Below are 24047 nucleotides of genomic sequence, written 5' to 3'. Positions count from 1 at the left end.
CCTACCAATCGACTTGAGCACGTAATCCAGGTTAATATTTAAATGCAGCACTGAGAAAGTGCAACACTGTCAGACATACCATCTATCAAATGAGATGTTGGAGAGAGAAATCATCTGATGCAGTTGCCTACATCCAAAGCATTTCATTTCACAGCAATTTGTTGTGTACAAAGCATTACTGGATGGTTCTGAAGGCTGTGACAAGAATAAACACATCTTTTAATTTGACTGTTAAGGTAAGTGCCAACATTTTAGGAACAAATGAGTGGTAAGACATATCTTGTCATTGAACAAGTGAACAGATCAGTGTTGAATCTGTTGAAATAATATTTCATGTTATCAGCACAGGATATAGAATATTGGGTCAGCTCAAGCAGCGAATAACAAAAATATTTTAACATCATTTAAATCACACTTCTTTCATTCTGTTTTGTGAAATGGAGCTCAAAACAGATTTATAAAAAGGACTGACAGGACGCTGCCTGCTACTTAAATTTCCAAATTTTGTAGGAAAGAAAGAATCAAGAATCTAAGGGAAGACGGTGGCATTGTGGTATTGTTACTGGGCTAGTAATCTAGAGGACCAGTGTTATGACCCAGCAGTTGGTAAAGCTGAGTTATTTAAAAATCCCAGAGGGAAACTTTAAACAACTGTCATAACCTACATTTTCATTTGATACGTTTGAGATGCAGCTTTGAATTCAGGCATAAAACCACCAGTTCTTCAGAGGTTTTTATATCAAATCACATGAAGCATTTATTAATTTACACAAGTTAACAAAAACACATGGCTAAAAATTACTATCATAACTTTTAACAAATTCCCAAACTAATCTCTATTAAGGCAACAACAACCCATAAACTTTAAGCAGACACCAGGCAAAGCATTTTCACCTTACAAATTCAAAATGAGATTCCCTTCACTTTGGCTCCTTTGCAGACACAGGCTTTGATGTTACATGCCTCTGTTCTGTACACACAAAACTGCTGCCTGTTATACCCAGCACATCTCTTTGAATTTAAATTCTCATTGTATCGCCAGCCCCTTTGAACAGCACCTCTTCTAACAATAAAACCTCTTTCACTGTACCAAATTTAATATAAACATTGCTTGGTCTCTGCTAGCTAAGTGCCAGATTTCACCCCACTTCTTGACTGCTCTAGTCAACAAAATGCAAATATACCTCTACTCCTCTGGTTACATCTCAAAACTAGTATACATCAAAGCACCCAGACTAGCTGGTTTTAATCTAATTAAGATAGACCCACAGACTAAAGCCCTATTTTTAAAAAAATTTCCAATCACGTTGTATACATTAATAACTTCATGACACCAGACTAATGCTCTGGAAACATGAGTTCAAATCCCACCATTTAAATTCAAGCAATTTAAATTCAATTAATAAAATCTGGAATTAAAAGCTAGACTCAGTAACAATGACTTTGAAACCAAAAATTGTTGTTAAAAACCCATCTGGGTCGCTAATGAAGGAACTACGCCATCCTTATCTGGTCTGGCCTACATGTGGCTTCAGATCCATAGTAATGTGGTTGCCTCTTAACTACCCCTCTGAACTGGCCTAGCAAGCCACTCAGTACAAAGGGCAATTAGGGGAGGGCAGCCTTGGCCTTGCCAGCGATGCCCACATCTCATGATAGAATAAATAAAAGTTGAAGAGTTTTCAGCTTCAGCACTCTCATTTTTGTAGGTTTTAAATTATAATAATCACACGGAGGGATTTCCCGGCCCCACCCACCACCGGAATCATCCGATCCCTTCAATAGTCAATGGACTTTTGGCTGGGCCATCGAATCTCCCTCAGCGTGTCCCACCACAAAGGAGCCAGAGAATCCCAGCCACAGGTTCTGGGTTTAGCCAAGCCAACTATTAGGGGGAAATAAAGGGATACAGTAATTATTAGGGGGAATATAGGCATACAGTAAGAACTTATTGAAAAGGAATGAATTACTTAAAAATCTCCAAGCACATTGGCAGTTTAAGGTTACCAGATGAACCTTGCACAGCCTTGAGGGCCTGCAAACAACAGAAAGGCCTTGGAGCTGGACTGTAGTCAGAGGATGGCAGTAACAACTAAGATTAAGTGTGCTCTTCAACAGATAGGGGAAGAACAGATGGTAAGGTCTCTGCCTGGGTGAAAACAAATAGGGATATACTTGTTACCAGAGATATCTTGTAATGTAAACCTATATGTTGACGAGATCGGAATCTGGAAACTGTTCTTGTACGTGACCAATAATGTATAAATATGTTGAATACTTGCAGTTTAGCAGAGTACTGTCTCAAGCTGTACTGAGATGGTGCCCTCCTTGCAATTGCTCAAATAAACGATCGTAACCCGTACCTGAGTCTCCTGTGGTCCGTTCATCAAAGTGACCACATCACCGACAAATAATCGGAGCCTCCAACTTTTGCATGCTGATCATATTTTCTTGAGCGACTGCAGCATAGTGTCGCATAAAGGAGACTAGGCACAGTTCTCGTGGGAGAAGGCGACTGATGCCACAGCCTGTTGCATTGGCAAGGTTGGTCTTCATGGCTTCACAGCCATGCTGGATTAGAAATTCCAACTATTTCAAGAAGGAACTCAAGGCCTCTGAAGAGGTTTTAATTGCACAGGTATGCAAAAATTCCACACCCTGCTAGGCATTATTACACCACCTCACAGGTAAAGCTAGCCAGGATTGGGGAATGTCCAGACTTCAATGGCTACATGAGGCATCAAAGTTTTCAAGGTAATAGTAACTGCCAGGGTTACTCCAAAGGCCGATCCAAGTGACCATTTTGGTACTGCTTTAAAAGTAAAGCTCATGGCCTCAACTTATTTTCTAAAATGCTTTCTAACACAAGTCGCTGTCTTACAACAACAACAGCTTATATTTATAAGGCACCTTTAATGTAATGAAAAGTCCCAAGGAGCACCACAGAAGCATCAGAAAACAAAATACGACACTGAGCCAAAGAGGCAGCTATTTGGTTAGAATACCAAAGGGTTGGTCAAACAGCCAGGTTTAAGGGGTGTCTTAAAGGAGGAAAGAGTTAGAAAGGCAGCGAGGGGTAAAGGCAACATTGGTCAGGGGCCTTGGCAACTGAAAGCATGGCCATCAATGGTGGAACAATTAACATTGGGGATACTCAAGAGGCCAAAATTAGGGGAGTGCAGATATCCCGGGGGGGGTTGTGAGGCTGGAGGAGATTGCAGAGATAGGGATGAGGCCGTAGAGGGATTTGAAAACAAGGATGAGAATTTTAAAATCAAGATGCTGCCTGGCCAGGAGCCAAAGTAGGTCAGCGAGTACAGAGGTTAAAGGCGAACGGGGCTTGGTGCAAGTTAAGACACAGGCAGCAGAGCCTCAAAGGATCAGGTGTGGACATTTTCCTAAATGGAGCCACTTCTGCAAGTGGTTCAGCCTGCTGCTTACCTTTAAAGCAGGACCTTTCTCACTCGCTCTTTCACTGGCTCGCTTCCCTTCTAAACCCAGCTGTACAAAAAGCTCCAGCAAATTAACGAGAAGTTCATCCACCAGCTGCTCCCCCTGCAGGTTAGCTGCTATGTTAGCGAGGGCATTGATAACTGCCAGGGAACAGTGCCTGAAACAAACAGAACTGGGATGGTTTACATAAAAGCATCACATTCATTAGCCCAATAAATACCCATTTTCTAAAGTGTTTTTTAAAAACAATTTGCTTCTCATAGCAAGTTATACATTGAAGTCTGGAGAGACGGAGGCCATTCAGTATGGTGGGCTAAATAACCCTCTTCTGTGCTGAAATCACTACAATCCTATTCGACAGTCAGGTGCAATATATACCGTACCTCTTCAGTTTGGAAATCTATTGTTTAGAAACCAAGTATCTGGAAAATGTTTGAGCAGGACCCAAGCACTCCCTCAATGATAGCGATGACAATCTTTAGGATCGGAAACATGGAACAGTGTTTGGATAAGTAAAACAAATTTTATTACTGCTTTATAATGTTTTATCACTGTTGTATGCTTCAGGGAAACATTTATATCCACGATGTTTCCCAGTTCACACACTTATGGCTTGGTAATCTAAATTTTTTCTATAATCCAGAAAATTCCAAAATCGAGAAATGACTTGGTGCCAAGTTTTCGGACTGCAGAGGTTACAGTGTATTAACATCACATTATATTTCAACATGTGGTGCAGCATATTTCTCAAACTGCCAATACTTATAGATTTTGTCGCTCTTATTTAAAATTCCAAACCTTGAAGCCCACAACATTCAAACAGAACAAACCAGCTATTAAAAACTAGCAAATGCATATAGGACAAGCTGCCAGAGCTTCAAGGGTACAATTCACAGGGCCCATGGCCTGAGGGCTTATTCACTATTAAACAAAGTGATAGGACCAAGGTTACTTTGATCTGTACGATTGAGAAAAGTAAGAACAGCAACGCTGTAGGAGCTCTGTCCTCTCCAAATCACAGCCATTCTGGCTTGGATGTATATCATTGCTCCTTCATCATAGCTAGGTCGATATCTTGGAATTCCTTATTAAAACATCACTGTTGTAGCATTACCACCACAAGGACTATAACAATTTGAGGAGAAGGTCCACCACCACCTTCACAGGGCAACTAAGGGTGGGTGATAAATGTGGCGTTGCTGGGGTCACCCACATCCCAAGATGAGGAAAACTATTTTTATGCTGCGAGTTATGATGATCTGAAATATACTACCTGAAAGGACAGTGGAAGCAGATTCAATAGCAATTTGAAAAGGGGAATTGGATAAACACTTAAAGGAGGAAAATTGAAGGGCTGTGAGGAAAGAGCAGGAGAGTGAGACTGGCTGGATAGTTCTTTCAAAGAGCCAGCACAGGCATGACAGGCTAAATAGCCTCTTCTTCTCTCTCTAAAAAGAAATAACAAAGACACAGCTCTGCAATTTTCCAACATAGTTTCTAAACTCCCTCACACAATCAGGATGAGGTACTGAACAGAGGACAGTACTCCCCAGTGACTTGCAAGGGGAGGTGGTGGCAGCCTCTGGGCCTCCCCCTGAGGTCGTCCTAAACAAAAGGTATGGATGCAGGTCACCTGCCCACCATCTTTTGCTGTGGAATGGGGAATGACACTGGGGTTTAGAGAGGGGAAAAAATCACTGGCCAACAAACAGGCTGTTTGGCTCTTTGGGTTACTGTCTAAGTTTTAGTATAAGTGACTAAAAATGAAGACTTTCAGATTAAACAGTGTATCCTGCGTTTTTTCATTGATTTCCTTTAAATTTTAATGAAACAGGGGGAATGAAATGGAAGAAAAGTATGCACATTGCATGTGACAATACTTCAAACCCTACCTGTAGCCATGATCTTTGTGGTCTTTAGTTGCTGAGTAAACAACTGAACTGGCTTTCACACTGATTTGTTGAAAGAGGTTCCATACTTCTTGGTAAATATATTGCTGTTAAAAAAAAGTCAGTCAGTGCATTTTATCACTCCTAAACCAAAATGTAGCCTAGCTATGGATCTTTAGCTCCAATACTAAAGGCTCTCAAGTTAAGAATTGGGCAGGTAAACTTCGGTCTCTTCTAACCACCCACATACAATTTACACTGCCCACGGGCTCTCTCCAGCTTATTCTCTGGTCAGAAGTCAATAAACACAAGTAAAACTAGTTAAGGAATAAGGAATAAGCAACAAATAATCTTAAAGCCCGATACATATGAAACAAAATCAGCAATCACTACTGTATTAAAAATTGTCTCTTCCAACCACAGTAAATGTTCTATAATAAAATAAAAGCAAAATACTGCGGGTGCTAGGAATCTGAAACAAAAACAAAAATAGCTGGAAAAACTCAGCAGGTCTGACAGCATCTGCGGAGAGGAACACAGTTAACGTTTCGAGTCTGTATGACTCTTCATCAGACTCTTCTGACACAGTAAATGTTCTGTTTGCTGAGAAGGATACCAGATGCTATCATCCAATATGTTTAGGATTGCACAGCCATCATCTCACCTGATGAAATCACAACAAGACCTTTGTGGGAACTAAAGAAGTTAAATATTGGAAAAGTAAAAAGGAACGTTAAATAAAACTAAGCATGTTTACTTGCTAGTCAAAATATTTTTGGGACGGTCCTTTCATAATTCATTCCTTAGTTATGGAGAATAAAAATTACATCACACTCAGCCAACAGACCAAGCAGAATGCAGAAATTCACCAGGACTCCTTACTCCCAAATCCACGACCACTACCACCTAGAAGGACAAGGGCAGCAGATAGCTGGGAACACCACCACCTGGAGGTTCCCCTCCAAGTCATTCACCATCCTGACTTGGAAATATATCGCTGTTCCTTCACTGTCGCTGGGTCAAAATCCTGGATCTCCCTTCCTAACAGCGCTGTGGGTGTACCACTTGGACTGCAGCGGTTCAAGAAGGCAGCTCACCACCACCTTCTCACGGGCAACTAGGGATGGGCAATAAATGCTGGCCCAGTCAGCGAAGCCCACATCCCATGAATGAGTAAATAAAAAAAGACATATCGACATATTCAGCCACTGGATGAATCAGTTTGCAGAAAAAGGAGCTTCAAAACTGAATCCACTTCTAATAGTGATTCATTCCCTGTGAATCACATTAGGGCTTGGAGGATGTGAAAGGTGCTATATTAATGCAAAATAAAAACACAAAATGCTGGACATACTCAACAGGTCAGGCAAAACCACTCTGATGAAAAATCACTGAACTGTAACTTTAACTGTTAACTGTTCCTCTCCCCACAGATGCGGCTTGACCTGAGTAGATCCAGCATTTTCTGTTCCTATTTCAGGTTTCCAAGATCTGCAGTCTTTTGCTCTTAAATACAAGTGCTTTCTTTCTTTCAAATAACGGACCAATTGGATCACAAAGAAATTATTTGGCTTCCGCAAAATCTGTAGCCAGATTGATGACAAAGTGTCAGATGGACAGAAACAAATTTTTGCAGCTAGATTTTGGTTCTTTCCAAACATGGACTACCATAATTATAAACTAATTTAAGTCAGTTATGTGAAGCAATCTCAGGCTCACAGGGAGAAGACTGAATGATTTTTTGGAACCAAGTAAGAGAAAGCCATCGTTTTTTTGAAAAAAAAAGAAATTTGACAACAGGGGTTTAATTTTCAACTTCATTGTCTGGACAGTACAGTCCATTATATTAGTGTGGATTACCCACTTGTTGAAGAACACACTCACTCTCATTTCCATGGATTCACTCAGCTACGTTACTGCCAAGGCGGTGAAGATGAAATCATCCCCTTTCGTGTCCACAGGGCTGAACGTCAAGAGACTTCAATTGGTGCCCTAATTACTTTAAAAAACTACCAGCTCTGGTTACTTGACCTTGAGTTACTATGCTACAGTGCAAATCACTCCATCTCACTTACATTCCCCGTGATGACCATGCAGCCCAGCTGATCAATAATAAGAACATCCAACTGGGATGGAGGCTGGCAGAATTTCTGCTGTAGGATTTGCAGAATTGGTTCCATCACCTTTGGCGTGTCTCTCAATGCCACAGCAATGTGGCCAAGTGCACGGATCGTGTGATCAGGAATCAGATGGGCATCCCTGGATGGAGAAAACAAAATAAATCCAACAAGAAATAAACTGAACATGACCGACACCTTATCCTGAGGCTGTAGCCCCCTGGATCTTGTTTCTCCAGCCAGCCAGGGAGAAACAGCCTCTCAACATCTACCCAATAAAGCATTCACAAAATATTATACATTTCAATGAGGTTCCCTCTCATTCTTCTAAACTCCATTCTACTCAATCTCTCCTCATAGCACAAACATCTCAGCCCAGGAATCAATTTAATGAACCTTTTTGCACCCACTTTGAGGCAATATATCCTTCCTTAGATAAAGGAGATGAAAACTGTCTCACCAAAGCCATGTACAATTGCATCACGATTTCCTCACCCTTGAGTTTAACAGGCCAAAGGGCCTACTCCTTTTTTTGTATATTTTGTCGATGATGAAGACAGCATTCATTGCCCATCCCTAATTATTCTAGTGAATTGTAATTCGGTGGTGAGATGCCTTTTCAAATACAACGGAATGATTTGCTAGGTCATTTCAGAAGGCAATTAAAACTCGACCACATAGGTGTGGGTCTGGAGTCATATACAGGCCAGGCTAGGTAAGGGCATCAGATTTCCTTCCCTGAAGGGCAGGAGTGAGCCAGTTGGATTTTTACAACAAAAACTGTTTTTGGTTACATGGTACCATTACTGATACTAACTTTTAATTCCAGATTTACTTAATTCACTTAATCAAATCCTCCAGCTGCCTTGATGGGATTTGAACTCATTTTTCCATATCATTAGTCTAGGCCAGAGTCATCCAGCTTAATAACAAGAGCAGCTATTTTTTTAAAATTTAGTCAAAAATAAAGTGTCTTAAGAGCAGCAATGCTATTACACTCAAATGCCAATAATTATGAAAAACCAAACAGATATATTTCAGTAACGTGAAGGATTTTACGGAAAAGTTGTCAATTGAATGATGCTTTCTCATAAGTACAATATTAATAAAAGTTTAAAAAGACACAACAAGCCAATTAATTGCCATAAAGATAGGTTCAATTGATCAAGGTCCAGAGCCACACGAGTCCTTAACAAGCCCCAGGTTGTAGATGCCTGGGGGGGGGGGGGTTCTGGGCCTCAGGATTACTAGTCCTGTAACATAACCTCTTTGCTGCCGTTACTGCTCTTATTTTTTATGTTCTTATGGCTCAGTCAATGCTCCCCCTAAAATGGATATGTGCGCGCTCTGCAGCAACATGGAAGTCATCATGCAGGCCGCTCACAAGGTGACCCCTTTAAAATACCTCACGTGTGCGATCGTGGAAAAAAATTCAGAGGAGACATTGGAATAAACCTATTAGTGACTCATTTTGAATAAAATGTTCAAATTCACTTAGTTAACTGAATGGAAGAAAGAAAACCCATATTGTAATCAAATTACTACATATTTGCAGCAAAAAAGAACAAAAATATACTTATTTAGTCAATTCCAAATGAAGCAGCAGTAAACGCCTTGAACATCAACAAAAAAGAGATTTTTGTCACGAGATAATATTTTTCTGCACTGATTCTCTTTAATAACACTTAAATCTTCACACTTGTTCCCAAAACAGCAGAGGGTCACAAGATAAAAATCTATTTTAACAAGAACCACACAACTGTTTACAATCACATTCAGGTCAAACAAATTAACTAAGGAACCAAATAAGGCTGCAAAATGTAAATTGACTGCTGGATCACAAGCTGAAAAATTAACATTCACTTCAAATCTACCAAGAAGTTAACCATCAGTTATTTGCTATGAAATTCCACTAGTGTACAAGGGAGGAGACATAAGAGACAGCATATGGAATAAATGCTTAAACAAACCTATAATTCTATTTCTGGTTGTGGCAAGGCATACTTATAGAATGGAGAGGTCACTGTACAATATTTGAATTATAATAGGAGTGTCATCAACACAAGAACTGTGGTGTTTCAAGGCAGCTTCTCAGGGTCAGGCGAGAAGGGCAACAAATACAACCTTGTCAGCGGCGTCCACACCTCATGAACAATTGGAAGAGAATTATTCGTTCTTCGAATGAATTTTTAATTGCTGGGCTGCAAGCATCTGTTCAGATTGGCAGGTGGAGCAATTCAGTTCTGAAGGAGTCATGTCTTTCAACTGTTGGTTTGCCTCTTCAAGTTAGACCTTTTACATTCACTTCATTTCAACATTTAAATGCTGTGAACTGCAACTTCGGGTCAGCTCGGGGATTTGGTTCAGCTCTTTAGTTCATATCAGTACAACTGCAGGTCAAGGTAAATTGGGGAGTAGGCAGGAAAGTGGAGCTGAGGTCAAGATCAGATCAGCCATTTTATTACTGAATGGCAGAGCAGGCTCGAGGGGCTGAATGACCTACTCCTGTCCCTATTGGGTATTCATGAAACCAATGAACAAGGATGGCAGGCATCTCAATTATCTGGCAATTTGAATGAATTCACTGGCCAGGAAAAGTTCTCTCCATTACAACATGATAATCACAATTGTACTATTGATCCATGCGTACAAAGAGAAAAAGAAACAAAAGTCAGTCTTGCAGTTGACGCCAGAATTCCTTCAATCTCAATGAGGATTAAATCTTCTCCAGTAAAATGCTGGATTTTACAGGCCAATACCAAAACATTCCCTAACACAACATTCTTATTCTCATAAGAAAAATTCAAGCACTTCAAAATCTTGATTAATTTCCCAAGTTAAAGAAAATCATTTATAGAGATTTGCTTCATTGGAAGTATTTTTTCACCAGATAGCATTCATAAATGAACTTCATAATTTAAAAGAAAAAGCATAGCATTGTTGAAAGCAGATTAAATATGTAGCCTCTATGCAGATTTTGAGCTAGATGTATGTGGAAAAAGGCATATCTAATAGGCTAGCCCATAACTAGAACAACAGATTAGAACTTTGTTGTGTTACTCACTTATCATTCTCTTGGGATATGTACAGACGATTGGAAAGACTGGCCAAGAATGCTTCCACAATCACTGGGTCTGCAACTGATCCCGCCTTAAGACACCTAAGCAGCAAAAAAATACAGTATAAGCACAGCAACAACATTTTTAAAAAGCTTTCCCCCAAAATTAACTCTACCACACAGCTAATTTCAAAAGTGTGAAGAATAGTGAATTTATCCAAATAATCACCCAAGACTCATGTCCACCAAAAGTGCAAGTGCTATTACTAGAATATGTCGGAGGTAGTCTTCTGGATAAGACATCAAACAGAGGCCCCATCTGCCTTCTCATCCCATTGCACAATTTGAAGGTAGAGCGGGGGAACTCTCCTTCTGTTGTGGCCAAAAATTTACCTAGCAACCAGTATGACCAAAAGAAAAAAAGCAGATTACCTTTACAGTTAGCTCAGTGTTGTTATAGGGCCTTGTTTGGAAAAACTTTACTTTGAAACATTGATTGACACTTCAAAAGTATTTTTGCTGGCTATGAAACACTTCAGGATGTTTTGCTGTTGTCAAATGCACTATATAAATGCAAGGAAAATGGCTGTTGTGTTTGCCAATGTGACAGTGACCACGTTTCAAATGTAAAATCTTGATTTCGATGCACTTTGGGATGCTCAATGAATATAACAGGTGATTATATAAATGCAAGTTCTTTATTTGTATAGCAATGCTCCTGCATGGATGGTTTGGGTTTTTCTTACCTGCAAATATTGTCTATAGCAATGTCCCTCAGCTGTTCATACATAGATGGCTGGTTCTTCTTCGAGGATAGCACAGTTGCCTCCGAGTGCTCATTTGTTACACTTATTTTAATGTCAGAACCCCCTTTAAAAAAACAAAACCACATTGTAACAAGAAACACTAACAGATTACCATTGACTTTTATTGCATAGAAGTCTACCAGGAAACTACGAATGAGGCATGTACGTGATTCAGCAAAGCTTTTGTACCCATTATTACCTCTGCCACTAAAGATGGGCAGAGGTAACATTTTTGCCCCAGTTAGTCTGGTTGTCTATAAACAATGTATTTCAAAAACTAATGGACGATATCAACAAAATTTGGTAGAGAGGTAGGGTATGGCCCAAGGAAGAACTGATTCGTTTTTGGTGAAGATGCGATCTAGATCCTGGAATTTTTAAAAGGGTCTGTTAACACAGGGAAATAGGGTGAATTGATTTTTATTTAGAATGTTGTGGGTTGTTTGATTTAGAATGTTGTCCATTGTTTTTGTTCATTGTTTTGGAATTTTGTGGATTGTCTCAGCTGCAGTTGTGGAATTTGTCACAGCTATCAAAATGTGAGCAGAGTTTTCAGAGCAGGTTCTTGGATGTGGATTGGCCTGAAGCCTCCTCAGTGGGATGGGAGCTCTGAATGGAAATATATCTTTTCTTAGCTTTGTAGTTACAAAACAGAGATCTTGAGAAGCTGTGGTGGTGCCCTACCTCTGGGCCAGAAGCTCTGGATTCAAGTGCCACTTCAGGACTTGATGGCCACAGAAAGTGCGTTTGTAACGTGCCAAACAGGTTGATCATCAGTCTGTAAATCCTTCCAATATGCATGATGGCAGGTGGTAAGAGCAGGAGTGTTTCCTGGTCAACCTTACTGCAAAAGGCAATGGCAAACCACTTAAGTACTCAGTCAAGCATAATCATGGATCAATCCAATGGAAGTCCATGGTCGCCAACATCCTATTAGGGCTGGTACCTGAAGGAGCAGTTACAGAGCAGGGAAAAGCCTCAAGGAAGAGCTGCATAATTATTGAGTTAACACAGCCTGGCAGAGGTATGCGCTCATCTGATTGCCCACTTCACAGAATCACACAACGCAGAAGAGGGCCTTCGAGTCTGCACTGACATGTGAGAAACACCTGACCTACCTACTTAATCCCATTTACCAGCACTTGGCCCATAGCTTTGAATGTTATGACGTGCCAAGTGCTCATCCAGGTACTTTTTAAAGGATGTGAGGCAACCCGCCTCCACCACCCTCCCAGGCAGCGCATTCCAGACTGTCACCACCCTCTGGATAAAAAAGTTTTTCCTCACATCACCCCCAAATCTCCTGCACCTCACCTTGAACTTATGTCCCCTCATGACTGACCCTTCAACTGCTCCCCATCCATCCCGGCCATGCCCCTCATAATCTTGTACACCTCGATCAGGTCGCCCCTCAGTCTTCTCTGCTCCAACAAAAACAACCCAAGTCTATCCAACCTCTCTACATAACTTAAATGTTTCATCCCAGGCAACATCCTGGTGAATCTCCTCTGCAACCCCTCCAGTGCAATCGCATCCTTCCTATAATGTGGCGACCAGAACTGCACACAGTACTTCAGCTGTGGCCTCACTAAGGTTCTATACAACTCCAACATGGCCTCCCTACTTTTGCAATCTATGCCTCGATTGATAAAGGCAAGTGTCCCATATGCCTTTTTCACCACCCCACTAACATGCCCCTCCGCCTTCACAGATCTATGGACACACAAGGTCCCTTTGTTCCTCAGAATGTCCTAGTGTCATGCCGTTCATTGAATACTTCCTTGTCAAATTACTCCTTCCAAAGTGTATCACCTCACACTTTTCAGGGTTAAATTCCATCTGCCACTTATCTGCCCATTTGACCATCCCGTCTATATCTTCCTGTAGCCCAAGACACTCAACCTCACTGTTAACCACCGGCCAATCTTTGTGTCATCTGCTAACTTACTAGTCCTGCCCCCCACATAGTCATCTATGTCGTTTATATAAATGACGAATAACAGGGGACCGAGCAGAGATCCCTGTGGTATGCCACTGGACACTGGCTTCCAGTCACTAAATCATCCTTTTGTCATCAACCTTCTGTCATCACCCTCTGTCTCCTACAACTAAGCCAATTTTGAATCCACCTTATCAAATTACCCTGTATCCCATGTGCATTTGCCTTCTTTATAAGTCTTCTCCAACAGCTTCCCTACCACTGACAAGAGACTCACTGGCCTGTAGTTCCCTGGCTTATCTCTAAAACCCTTCTTAAATAGCAAAACCACATTAACTGTTCTCCAGTCCTCTGGCACCTCCCCCGTGGCCAGAGAGGAATTAAAAATTTGGGTCAGAGCCCCTGCGATCTCCTCCCTTGCCTTCCTCGGCAGTCTGGGCCACAAATCATCCGGACCTGGAGATTTGTCTACTTTTAAGCCTGCCAACACCTCCAATACCTTGTCACTCCCTATAACAATTTGCTTAAGAACCTCACAATCTGTCTCCCCGAGTTCGATACCTTCATCCTCATTCTCTTGGGTGAAGATGGATGTGAACTATTCATTCAACACTCTAGCGATGTCCTCTGGCTCCAACCATAGATTGACCCCTTGGTCCCTTATGGGCCCTACCCTTTCCCTGGTTACCCTCTTCACACTGATACACTTATAGAATATCTTGGGATTTTCCCTACTTTTACCAGCCAGAGCTTTCTCATATCCCCTCTTTACTCTCCTAATTGCTTTCTTAAGCTCCACCCTGCACTTTCTGTACTCCACTTGTAGTAATTCTGTATTCTTGCAACAGACATTTATTTAAAACTTGCTTACATCTTCATCCTAAATAATCCAGAATATAATAAAATGAGGAAGCTGTTGCAGCAATTTTCACCACAGTGTACTGCATGTTGCTTAGGACATTCTATGCTAGTCTTTCTCCTCAATGCTTCTGCCAATAAAAATAATTTCCTTGTTGCAAAATTTCCTTTGAACTTTTTTTTGGTAACAATGGTTTTTTTTAAAATGAAGACCATCACAGCATTTCACAACTTTGCAACTGCTTATAGCTGCAGTACAAATTAAGCATCCAGTTACCTGAATTGTACTGACTGTGGTATTTGTACACCTTGACAAGTACTGGTGATGGGATTACCAAAAAATCTCTTAGCGATGTTGTGACAGAATGAACTGCAACAGGGAATCGCTCACACAAATGTCCCAGACCCTGGTTGGATAAAAGAAAATATTCTGAAATGAAAAATGCAAGCAACGCCCAAGAACAGGTGACGGTACCAGCAAGCATAATAACTGCAAAGAAAAAAACCACTAAAAAATACTGATTGACAATCAAGCTTTTGCATTAAGAATCAATTAACGTAATGGTAGGTTGAAACTATTTTCCCCTAAGAATGGTTTGCAGCCTATTAAAAATGAGTGGCTCTGAAGAAAATCAGCCTGCCAATTCATGAAGCATGTTAAAACAGCAAAACTTTTTTGCACGATCACTTTTGGCAGTTCCTAGGCGAACTGAGTAATACCTCCTATATAAAAGGTCTTGCAGCTATACACACACTTCCTGTCCACAGGAAGTCATGTTGTTACACTTGCATGTCCACATTTCCCATTATACAGCGTTAACCCAAACATCAAAAGTTCACAAGGCCAATTCATGGTTGGTTGAGTTTAACTAACCTCAGTCAGGACAGAAAGTGGAACATTGCAACTGGTCTTTGGGCGAGTAACAAAAGTCAAGATTTCCACTGTCGATCAGAATAGTGAACAATTGTGAACAATTGTTAATTTCACACAGACACAGTAAAGCAAAACTCCTGTTAACAAGTGTGGTGGAAGATTTAGAGCATCCCAATGTATTGAAGAACGTCCTATGCTATTCTCAATGGAAACAGGGCAATAGACTAGCAATAGAAAAGATAAAATATTGTGTTTTCTTTCGTGTCCTCAGAACTTCCCAAAGCGTTTCATGGTTGGAATTACTTGTGAAGTGCAATTACTGTTGTTTTTGTTGGGAAATGCAGCTGGATCCCATAGACACTAACAGATAAGTGACCAATTAATCTTTTTTCACAGCATTGGTTGAGGATTGAATGCTGGCCAGGATACCGGGACAACATCTTTTTCTTGGAAGAGTGCTATACGATATTTTACATCCATAGAAACAGTTTAACATTTCCTCCAAACGACAACTCCTCTAGCCCTCGCCTCTCCATCAGTAACGCAATGAAGTATCAGCCTAGATTAGGTGGTAAAATCCTTGGCTTAGGGTTTGAACCCACCACCTGTTGTCGATGATACAAGAGCGCCACTAAATGAGCCTGACACTTTACAGGAAAAACACAGGGGATAATATAATCCTTTTATATTCATTTTTAAAATTTATACATACCTGCAAACAACAAATCAGCAGGGGCATGTGCGACAGAATTATTTTACTCGATGTCTTTGACTGCAGCTTCTCTGAAAGCTTTGAGCAAAGATTTTCTGCACCTTCATTAAAAGAATTCCACAAGTTAAACCTCTGAAGAAATAGAATTTACTCTGCTGTCACCATAAACTTGAGCTGTACTTCATGGTACTATCATGCTTCATACTCATTACTCTCAAGTATTATCGTTTCCATAAATTACATTGAAAAATCTGTATCTTTAAAATACCAAAGAATAACCAAATAATTCTATATGTTCACATATATTCCCATTGAAGCTGTAGACGTCAGTAAATTGTTCAACAAATCTAAATGTATCCAAAATACAACACACACAAATATACTAATTTTAATGTATATGTATAAAATAAACCTTCAGTTAAGTCCATAAATTGGCCAGTGGACTTCAATCTGTCCAATCAAAATGGCAGATAGAGCCAATAAACAAAATATTACCTTTCACGTTAAAAAACAGGTCAAAAAGCACCAACTGTTCCGCAATGACTCAACTGATAACTGCAATGCCCAGTATGGTACTGAGCCTGGTCAGGTCCCTAGATAGTGCGAAGTTGATTTGTCTCAAATGAGGGAGCAGTAAACTAGCAGCTGCAGAATCAATGGGAGAGGAGAAAAAGTCAACCAGGATTCCTCTCCCGCTGGTTGCTTATCCAATGACCCCTGCTAAAAAGTAGCAGGCAAAATAGATCTCAGCTGTGAATCCGCTCCACAGCCGAATAGTTTACCCAGACTTAGGCTGTATTTTCCTGGCCTTGTGGAGGTGGCAGGTGGGGGAGGAGCCGCAGGTGGAGCTGAGAAAATAGCAGGTTCCCCAAAGCACTCCTGGATGAAGTTTCCAAGCTATGGGTTAGGAGGAGGATCAACCACTCGCACCACAAAGGCAGACAACCAATTAGTGTGACTGAGACCCCAATTAAGGGCAATTTTACAGCCTCATCAGCATTTTAAGGGAGATGGTGGCATAGTGGTAATGTCACTGAACTAGTAATCCAGAGGCCCAGGCATGGGTTCAAATCACAGACTAGCAGCTGGCGGAAGTTAAATTCAATTAATAAAATCTGGAATTGAAAGCTAGTCTCAATAATGGCGACCATGAAACTACCATCAATTGTCATAAAAACCCATCTGGTTCATTCATGTCCTTAAAGGAAGGAAATCTGCCATCCTTACCCAGTCTGGCCTATGTGAGACTCCAGGCCCACAGCAACGTGATTGATTCTTAACCGCCCTCTGAGATGACTGAGCACACTACTCATTTCAAGGGCAATTCGAAATGGGTAACAAATGCTAGCCTTGCCAGCAACCCCCCCCCCGGTGTTGCTCAATGGAGGCAACCTCACTGTGGCAGGTTGGGGGTGCCACAGAGGCTCCAAGCCTCATTGTTAGGGTCTTGTCGATAGCAAGTGCGGGCTCAGGATCTCCATCTGGTCCTGGTGTTGAGGTCCCGAAGCCTGAATGAATGTCCAGCTCATAGTGTCTGGAATCACAGGTGAAAAACAATCAAATTGATGAAGGTAATGAAGAGTTACCTTCATAGAAATGTTTCTCAGTAAATGGAGTCTTTTAAGGGGAGGAATGTTAAAAAAAAAAGTTACTTATGACATTCTGCACTGATATCTTAAAAAAACAAGAAGCCATAAAAATGCTTAACCTCTGTCCAGAACACAAAACTTGGCTAATATTTTCAACTTGATTAAGCCACTCAAAAGAAAAAAAAGGAGTGCACAGAAAATAAAGAGAAAACATGAGATTTCTATACTTCAGAAATTCTCTACCTTGCTCGTCCTTAACAGCCCACACCATTAAATCCACACATGCTGCATTTGCTTGACACCTGAGTTTCAGAGGGTTAAACTCATGATGGATATAGTCCGTATCATGCAGGATCTTCTGCAATTCAGACTGGCTACTGTTAAACTGCTCAAGCACAAAATCATGAACCTCCTTCACAAATGCAGTCTGGAGATCTGGGAGGACAAAAAAAAAAGTGATGAATGCTGAAAGCACAGAAAAGAAAGCGAATTTGGCAACTGAATTCAACCAAGCTCTCAAGAGCACAGATTTATCCATTTACAGCAACACTCTACTGTCAGACAGGGATGTACAAAGTCCTGATACCTTAAATGAGCTGCTTAAAATATGGGCTGAGTGACAAGCCTATAATTCACCCCCTCTAAAACAGCCATATAAAAATACTTGTTAATTCCATTCGTCTATTAGCACATCATAAACAAACTTTGCCCTAAGGCAAGTAACCTAACACGATCCTATTGTTACAACTCAATAACATTAATTCCAAATTTGATTCTGATGAATAATGAGGATGTGGCATTTGTCATGAAACTATCATACTTTTCATTATATTATTGTGGTTTATTGTATGGTGGGTTTGTGATTGTGAGTGTGTATGGTTTTGTCAGTGTGATTTAATTGAATTGAGGTCAGATAGACTGCAAGGTTGAAATTATCAAAATAACTTAGATGTAAAAGGCATTTGAAATGCTATTGAATAAACATGGATGAGGGCAGCATGTAGGGTGTGAAGGAAGTTTGCATTTTTGTTTAAGTGAAGAGGTTGTTTAGGTTTCAAAGCAATGATAGGATGTTTACAACTAGCAAGGTCAAGCAGTATTATTTTTCCCAAAGGTACTGGCTATACTGGCAACATGAAAGATTTTTATATTATGAGAAAAATAAATTTCCAAAGACATAGAGAATAATGGAATGTATAAAGAGAGAGAAACATATATATGGAAGGTTATGTTGGGGGGGGGGAGGGCATTTAAGATCTAAAAGGACCTGCAAAATAGCCTTGAGGAAAAAGCCTCCAGCCACTTCTGCAGAAGTCTGTTGTGTCCAGTAACCAAAATTTGAGAAAGGTCTTTAGAATTCCACTGTCAACTTGCTGGATTGCCTACCTAAATTTAAAGTCTATTTTGGACTGTAGCCTTAAAGAGGGTGTGTAGTTGGGAGTCAGGTTAAATAGGAATTTGAGGGTTCGCTATATTATTAAGTAACTGTAATCTTAGGTATGTGCTTGAAATCTTTTCTTTTGTTAATGAATGTTCTAATTTAATTTTTAAAATCTCTTAAGGCGTTAGTGGGCTCATTACTTCTGAATTCAGTGTACAAATCTTCTCATAATAAATACAAATTGCAAAACCATTGTGATAGCGTGGCAAAGTTTCCCTGGCGGATTTGGTCTGCCTGGCAATTATCACCTGCCACATCATGACACATTGTTCTCAGATCAGAAATTCTGGGTGATCAATGTGCAAATTCCTGTTTTATATTGCAGCGTTCAGTGGTTACTTTTAGGATAAAAAGGTAGGCACGCGTGTGTTACAACAGAGAACTTTCATAAGCTATTCTAAACTGTGCGGAAAAGTTTGTATGATTTTAACTTGTCACTTGAATCCAAAGATACGTCAATTCCTTGAAACATGCTGCAGTCTTCACTATTCTTTATAGCCAGTGGATCTCACATGCATGGCTTGTGGTGAGACAGACTGCACTGTATGTGATCTTATAACTCATGTAGCTCAAAGTATTATGTTGCTATGGTAGCTATGTTTAATACAGAGGGAAAGGGAAGGAAGGAAAGCACTTGCATTTATTTAACGTGTTTCACAACCTCAAGACATCATCGCAAAGCACTTCACAGCCAACGTAGTACCTTCAAAATTTAGTTACTGTTCCAAGGTAGGAAACAGAGCATCCAATTTGCACATAGTGAGGTCTCAACAAAGAGCATGAGATAACGAAAGCAGAATATGCTGGAAATACTCAGCAGGTCAGGCAGCATCTGCAGAGAGAGGAACAGGGTTAAAATTTCAGGTCCATGATCTTTCATCAGAACTGGAAGGATTGACGTAGGTCTTAAACAAGTAGAAAGGCAGGGAAAGGGAGGAACGAACAAAATGCAAGGTCAGTGATGGGGCGGAGGGGAGGAGAGATTAAACAACCAAAGGAATGATGGTACAAGGCAAAGGCAGAAAGTACAAAAAAAAACAAAAAGGTGGATCTGAAGAAGATCAAATCAAAACAGCAGAATCATTCCCAACAGCTGCTGTCTGAAAAATGGGGCCAATGGTTATGAATTGAAATTGTTGACCTCAATGCCTCTGTACTTACTTAAACATCTTAAACGTCTTCCACTTCTGATGAAAGGTTATCAATCTGAAACATTACCTCTGTTGCTCTCTCCACAAATTCTGCCTGACCTGCTGAGTTATTCAGATTTCCTGCATCCACAGTATTTATCTTTTGTATTAATGACTAGATAATCCATTACACTTTTGATAACTGGAAGTCTAATTTCTCTAAACCATTACACCTTGAGGTTGATAACAGGCTCATTGCTCTGCAATGGATGGAAGGGAAGAGTACTGTCATAGTTAGTGTACCTAGATTATGAAACAGCCATTCTTTGATTCACCATCAACAATGTTATTGAGGGAAATCGGCCAATATAATATAAATTAGTACGTCTTATTTTAACATCTCCTTTGAAATTCAACAAAAGGGAATTGTAAATGTATACTACGTCTCAGAATCCAGGTCAAACCCTCTCTGGAGGATGGGGCGGGACTCTTTTTGCTATAGGATTGGGCATCTGTGGGAGAAATACTTTTTATTGGCATTCCTTTAATGCTGGATAGAAATGGTGAGCTGCCTTCTAGTCCACACCTTTTCCTTAACCTCAGATGGGACCAAATCAGCCCATTCATTGAAGTGATGCAAATTCCCCCCTACACAATGGCATTAAAACACCTTAATTGTCAGAAAATACCATAGCAACCAGGCTGATAATGAACAGAAGTTCCAGGAAGACACTCATTCGCGTCAGTATTCCAAGGACATTCAATTCCTGGGCTTTAAAACAATTTAATAAATACTACTAGTGAGAGAAGCTTACCTTTCATGTGATACAAAGTGTCTCTCAACATTTTAAACACCACCACGTAAAGAGGATCACTGAAGTTTCGATAGTACAGATCCAAATTAGCATTTGCCTAAATATCAAAATAGATCTAACAATTACTGTGATGCTCATCTCAGAAAATCAAACGTTTTCACTCTATTCAGAGAGGATCCTTGAAAATCAATGCTTCCAGTTCTGGCTCTTGCCACAAAATAACCAGCAGCAGAGGTTACATCCTCAAATAGACTGTAGATACTATGCATTATCTGGCTGAGAGATCTGCATTTTTATGCTTATTATTGAATCTTACAGCGCAGATGGGGGCTATTTGCCCATCATGCCAGCTCTTTGAAAGAACTATTCAATTCGTCCCAACTCTGCAATTTCTCTATATCCTTGCAAACTTTTCCTTTTCAAGTACATACCTGATTTCCTTTTGAAAGTCATCATGGAATTTGCTTCCACTACCCTTTCAGAAAATGCACTCCAGGTCAAAACTTCTCTCACTAATTCTAGGGGGCAGTGGCTGGTGCATTTGACTTCAACTTTTCCATCAGGTATGGATGTCATCGAAATAGTTAATAGACACAAACAAAATTATCTCCTCATGAAAGAGGCAGGCTCTTTTAGGGTGAACTCTGCACTCACCAAGGAAATAGTAACCATTGCTGGGGAATGGTGGATTTCCAACTTTAGTAAGCGCTCCCAGATCTGATATAACCACAGCCGTGATACAGTGCAATTCAAAAATGCAGAAAGCATAATGGGATTTCTCCCCACGAGTATTTTTTAGGCCTTGTTGTCGTAGTTCAGATACTATGGTAAGGACATAGTCTGTGGCTCGCTGCCATTTACCTATATCTGCAATCAGGACAGTCAGCACAGGTAATGAAAGCAAGGCTGGTGCACAGCTATTGCCAGCAGCAACACCTAAAGCATAGGTAAAACACAGAAAAACCCCACGTGAAACAAACTGATCTGCAACCATCTTGATCAGCTGGTGAATCATGAAGCAGAAGCTGAGAACTATGGTATAAAATGGGGTGAGGGCAGGGATAGGATAGAATCCAGTGGTACTTTGTGTGGCTTTCTGGACCAATAATGTGTATAACGAGAAAATCTGAACAGAGTCTGCGCCTCCTCTGTACCCCTGGCAGCCAGTTGCAGAACACAAATAAGCTTGCGGCAGAACATCGAACTGGATTTTGTCCCATCATTCTGGTTTGGATTTGAACCCAGTTCCTAGAAATGAGAGGGCAGTGGGTAACGCATTGTGTTGTGTGGACCCCTTCGCAATTTCGTTTTAGACGATTTTAAGCTGGATTAATAAAGCAGCAGTAAACAGTACAATTCCAAAGCAATGAGTGATTCTGCACCTCAGTAACCTCTGCCAATGTTGCATCCAGTGTTTTCAAAACTGACTCAGCCACGATCCGTTTAACCTAGGGGAAGAAACATAGAAACATTCTTCAGTCATAAAATAAATCTGGTAACCCGAAGAACAGAACTCGAACGAGCAGTGGTGAAACAGTCACCTGTGGAGGGCACCATTGTTTTCTATTAGAAAAAGTGAAATCTAGCATTTAGGATGCATCTTAGACCAGACAAAAACCACCATCATTCTCTAAGCATAATCCTGGAGATGACTATGGAATGCCATAAAAACAATCCAAGAGTTCTCCCTGCTAATAGAAAAGATTTGCTAAATTTTCAAGTCAAATAGAAGTTTAAAAAACTACGGTTCCTATATTTCATAACTGCACTGTTATAAGGTACGTGATTTCAGAACGGTTGTAGTAAAATGATGTATTCTCTTGAAACTTGATCACAGAAAACTATGAAAACACATTGGCAACTTGTCTGAGAAAAAATGACAAAATCTTCTGACAATTCCACGGCCATTGGGGAAGCAGGCTCGATGGGCCATACGGTCTACTCCTGCTCCTATTTCTTGTGCAGTTGTTTGATGATTTCGTCTTGTTTCAATGTGGTTGAAGTGAATAATAAAGATGCAGTTAAGGGGAAGCTGGACAACCATATAAGAGAGAAGGGAATAGATAGTTACAATGGTAGATTTAGTTGAGAAAAGACCAGAGGAGGCTCAAGTGAAGTATAAACACCTGCATGGACTTGTTGGATTGAATGGCCTGTTTCTGTGCCCTATATTTTATGCAATCCTATGTAATTAACTGAATTACACTGGTCTAGTGTACAGTTCATTCTCAGACTAGAGAACAGAAAGCAATCTGTGCAAGGTTAAAAAGGTGGTAAGGTATAATATCCAAATATTGCACATGGTTTATGCGATCAATAGGAGTATAGAATGAGTCTTGTGGCTTTTTCTTTTCTAAATCTAGAATTCAGGTCAAGCAACAAGTAAATCCATCGAAGATACAAGAAGTCTTTTTTTTTCCCTTCTCTTTTTCAAGCTGACGATTTTAAATTGTAAACTCCAGGATAAGCTCATATCAGTCAGGAGTGCTCCTTCAATAAATCCAAAATAAAAATGGGAAGATAGGATTAAAGAAACCCACACCCTCGTTTTCTGGTGCTCAAAGTGGATACCTATCGCAGGTGGGGAGATCGGACAGTATTCAGGTGAAGCAGTGTTAGAAGTCAGGGAACAATTGGACCCGGGTGTGCAGACATAATTCAACCACATACTAAAGTCATAAACTCCATACTTGCATTTATAAACTCCTATATTCATATTCGACTAGAAATTTGTCATGCTGTAATTATTAGTACTGACACTCCAGCTGCCTGTATGCACTTACAGCATGATGAGTTCACACAGGTATCATACATAGGAATTTATAATGGAAAAGTTAGCAGGGAGTATACATAGGGTTAAGGCTTTTTATATATATCTTGTATATAGCTGAGTTGTGTGCATTCATACAGCACAAAAACATTTCAGTTATCCTTTTCACATAAAAATATAACCACCAATGTTTTACACACAAAAAGAGCTAAGGAGGCACACTAAGTGGGAGGGACATATGAAAGCTTTATCAAAAGATGGGCTTCAATGTGCAAAACTAATATGAGAAAAAAACGTTTTCACGCAGTGAGTGATTAAGGTCTGAAATGCACTGCTTGCGTGTGGTGGAGGCAGGTTCAATTGAAGCGTTCAAAAGGGAATTAGACTTAACTGAAAAGGAAGAACCTACAGGATTACAGGGCGAATGCGGGAGAATGGCACTAAGTGGATTGCTCATTCGGAGAGCTGGTGTAGATATGATGCGCCAAATGGCCTCCTTCTGTGCTATAACAATTCCATGATAAGAGCGCAGATAACACAATATAAGTGGGAGAGATGTATGAAAGCTTTATCAAAAATATGGGTTTCAAGAACGT

At 40.3% G+C, this 24047-nt stretch overlaps 1 protein-coding gene across 1 annotated transcript in view; it reads right to left on the bottom strand.

The window, feature by feature from the left end:
* The window catches only part of pi4kab (phosphatidylinositol 4-kinase, catalytic, alpha b), a 153415-nt gene that overhangs the window by 108121 nt on the left and 21247 nt on the right, over window positions 1-24047 (bottom strand). The window contains exons 9-18 of the mRNA XM_041202508.1: window positions 22064-22129; window positions 20682-20778; window positions 17539-17730; window positions 15707-15807; window positions 14398-14527; window positions 11264-11387; window positions 10524-10619; window positions 7418-7601; window positions 5346-5449; window positions 3442-3610 (exon numbers count right to left, since the gene is read on the bottom strand). Coding sequence (XP_041058442.1) covers window positions 3442-3610; window positions 5346-5449; window positions 7418-7601; window positions 10524-10619; window positions 11264-11387; window positions 14398-14527; window positions 15707-15807; window positions 17539-17730; window positions 20682-20778; window positions 22064-22129 — 1263 coding nt within the window. The remainder of the gene's footprint in view (window positions 1-3441; window positions 3611-5345; window positions 5450-7417; window positions 7602-10523; window positions 10620-11263; window positions 11388-14397; window positions 14528-15706; window positions 15808-17538; window positions 17731-20681; window positions 20779-22063; window positions 22130-24047) is intronic.

This window comes from Carcharodon carcharias, chromosome 13 (assembly GCF_017639515.1).
Source record: "Carcharodon carcharias isolate sCarCar2 chromosome 13, sCarCar2.pri, whole genome shotgun sequence".
Lineage (NCBI taxonomy): Eukaryota > Metazoa > Chordata > Chondrichthyes > Lamniformes > Lamnidae > Carcharodon > Carcharodon carcharias.
This window is presented reverse-complemented; position numbering and strand designations above follow the sequence as displayed.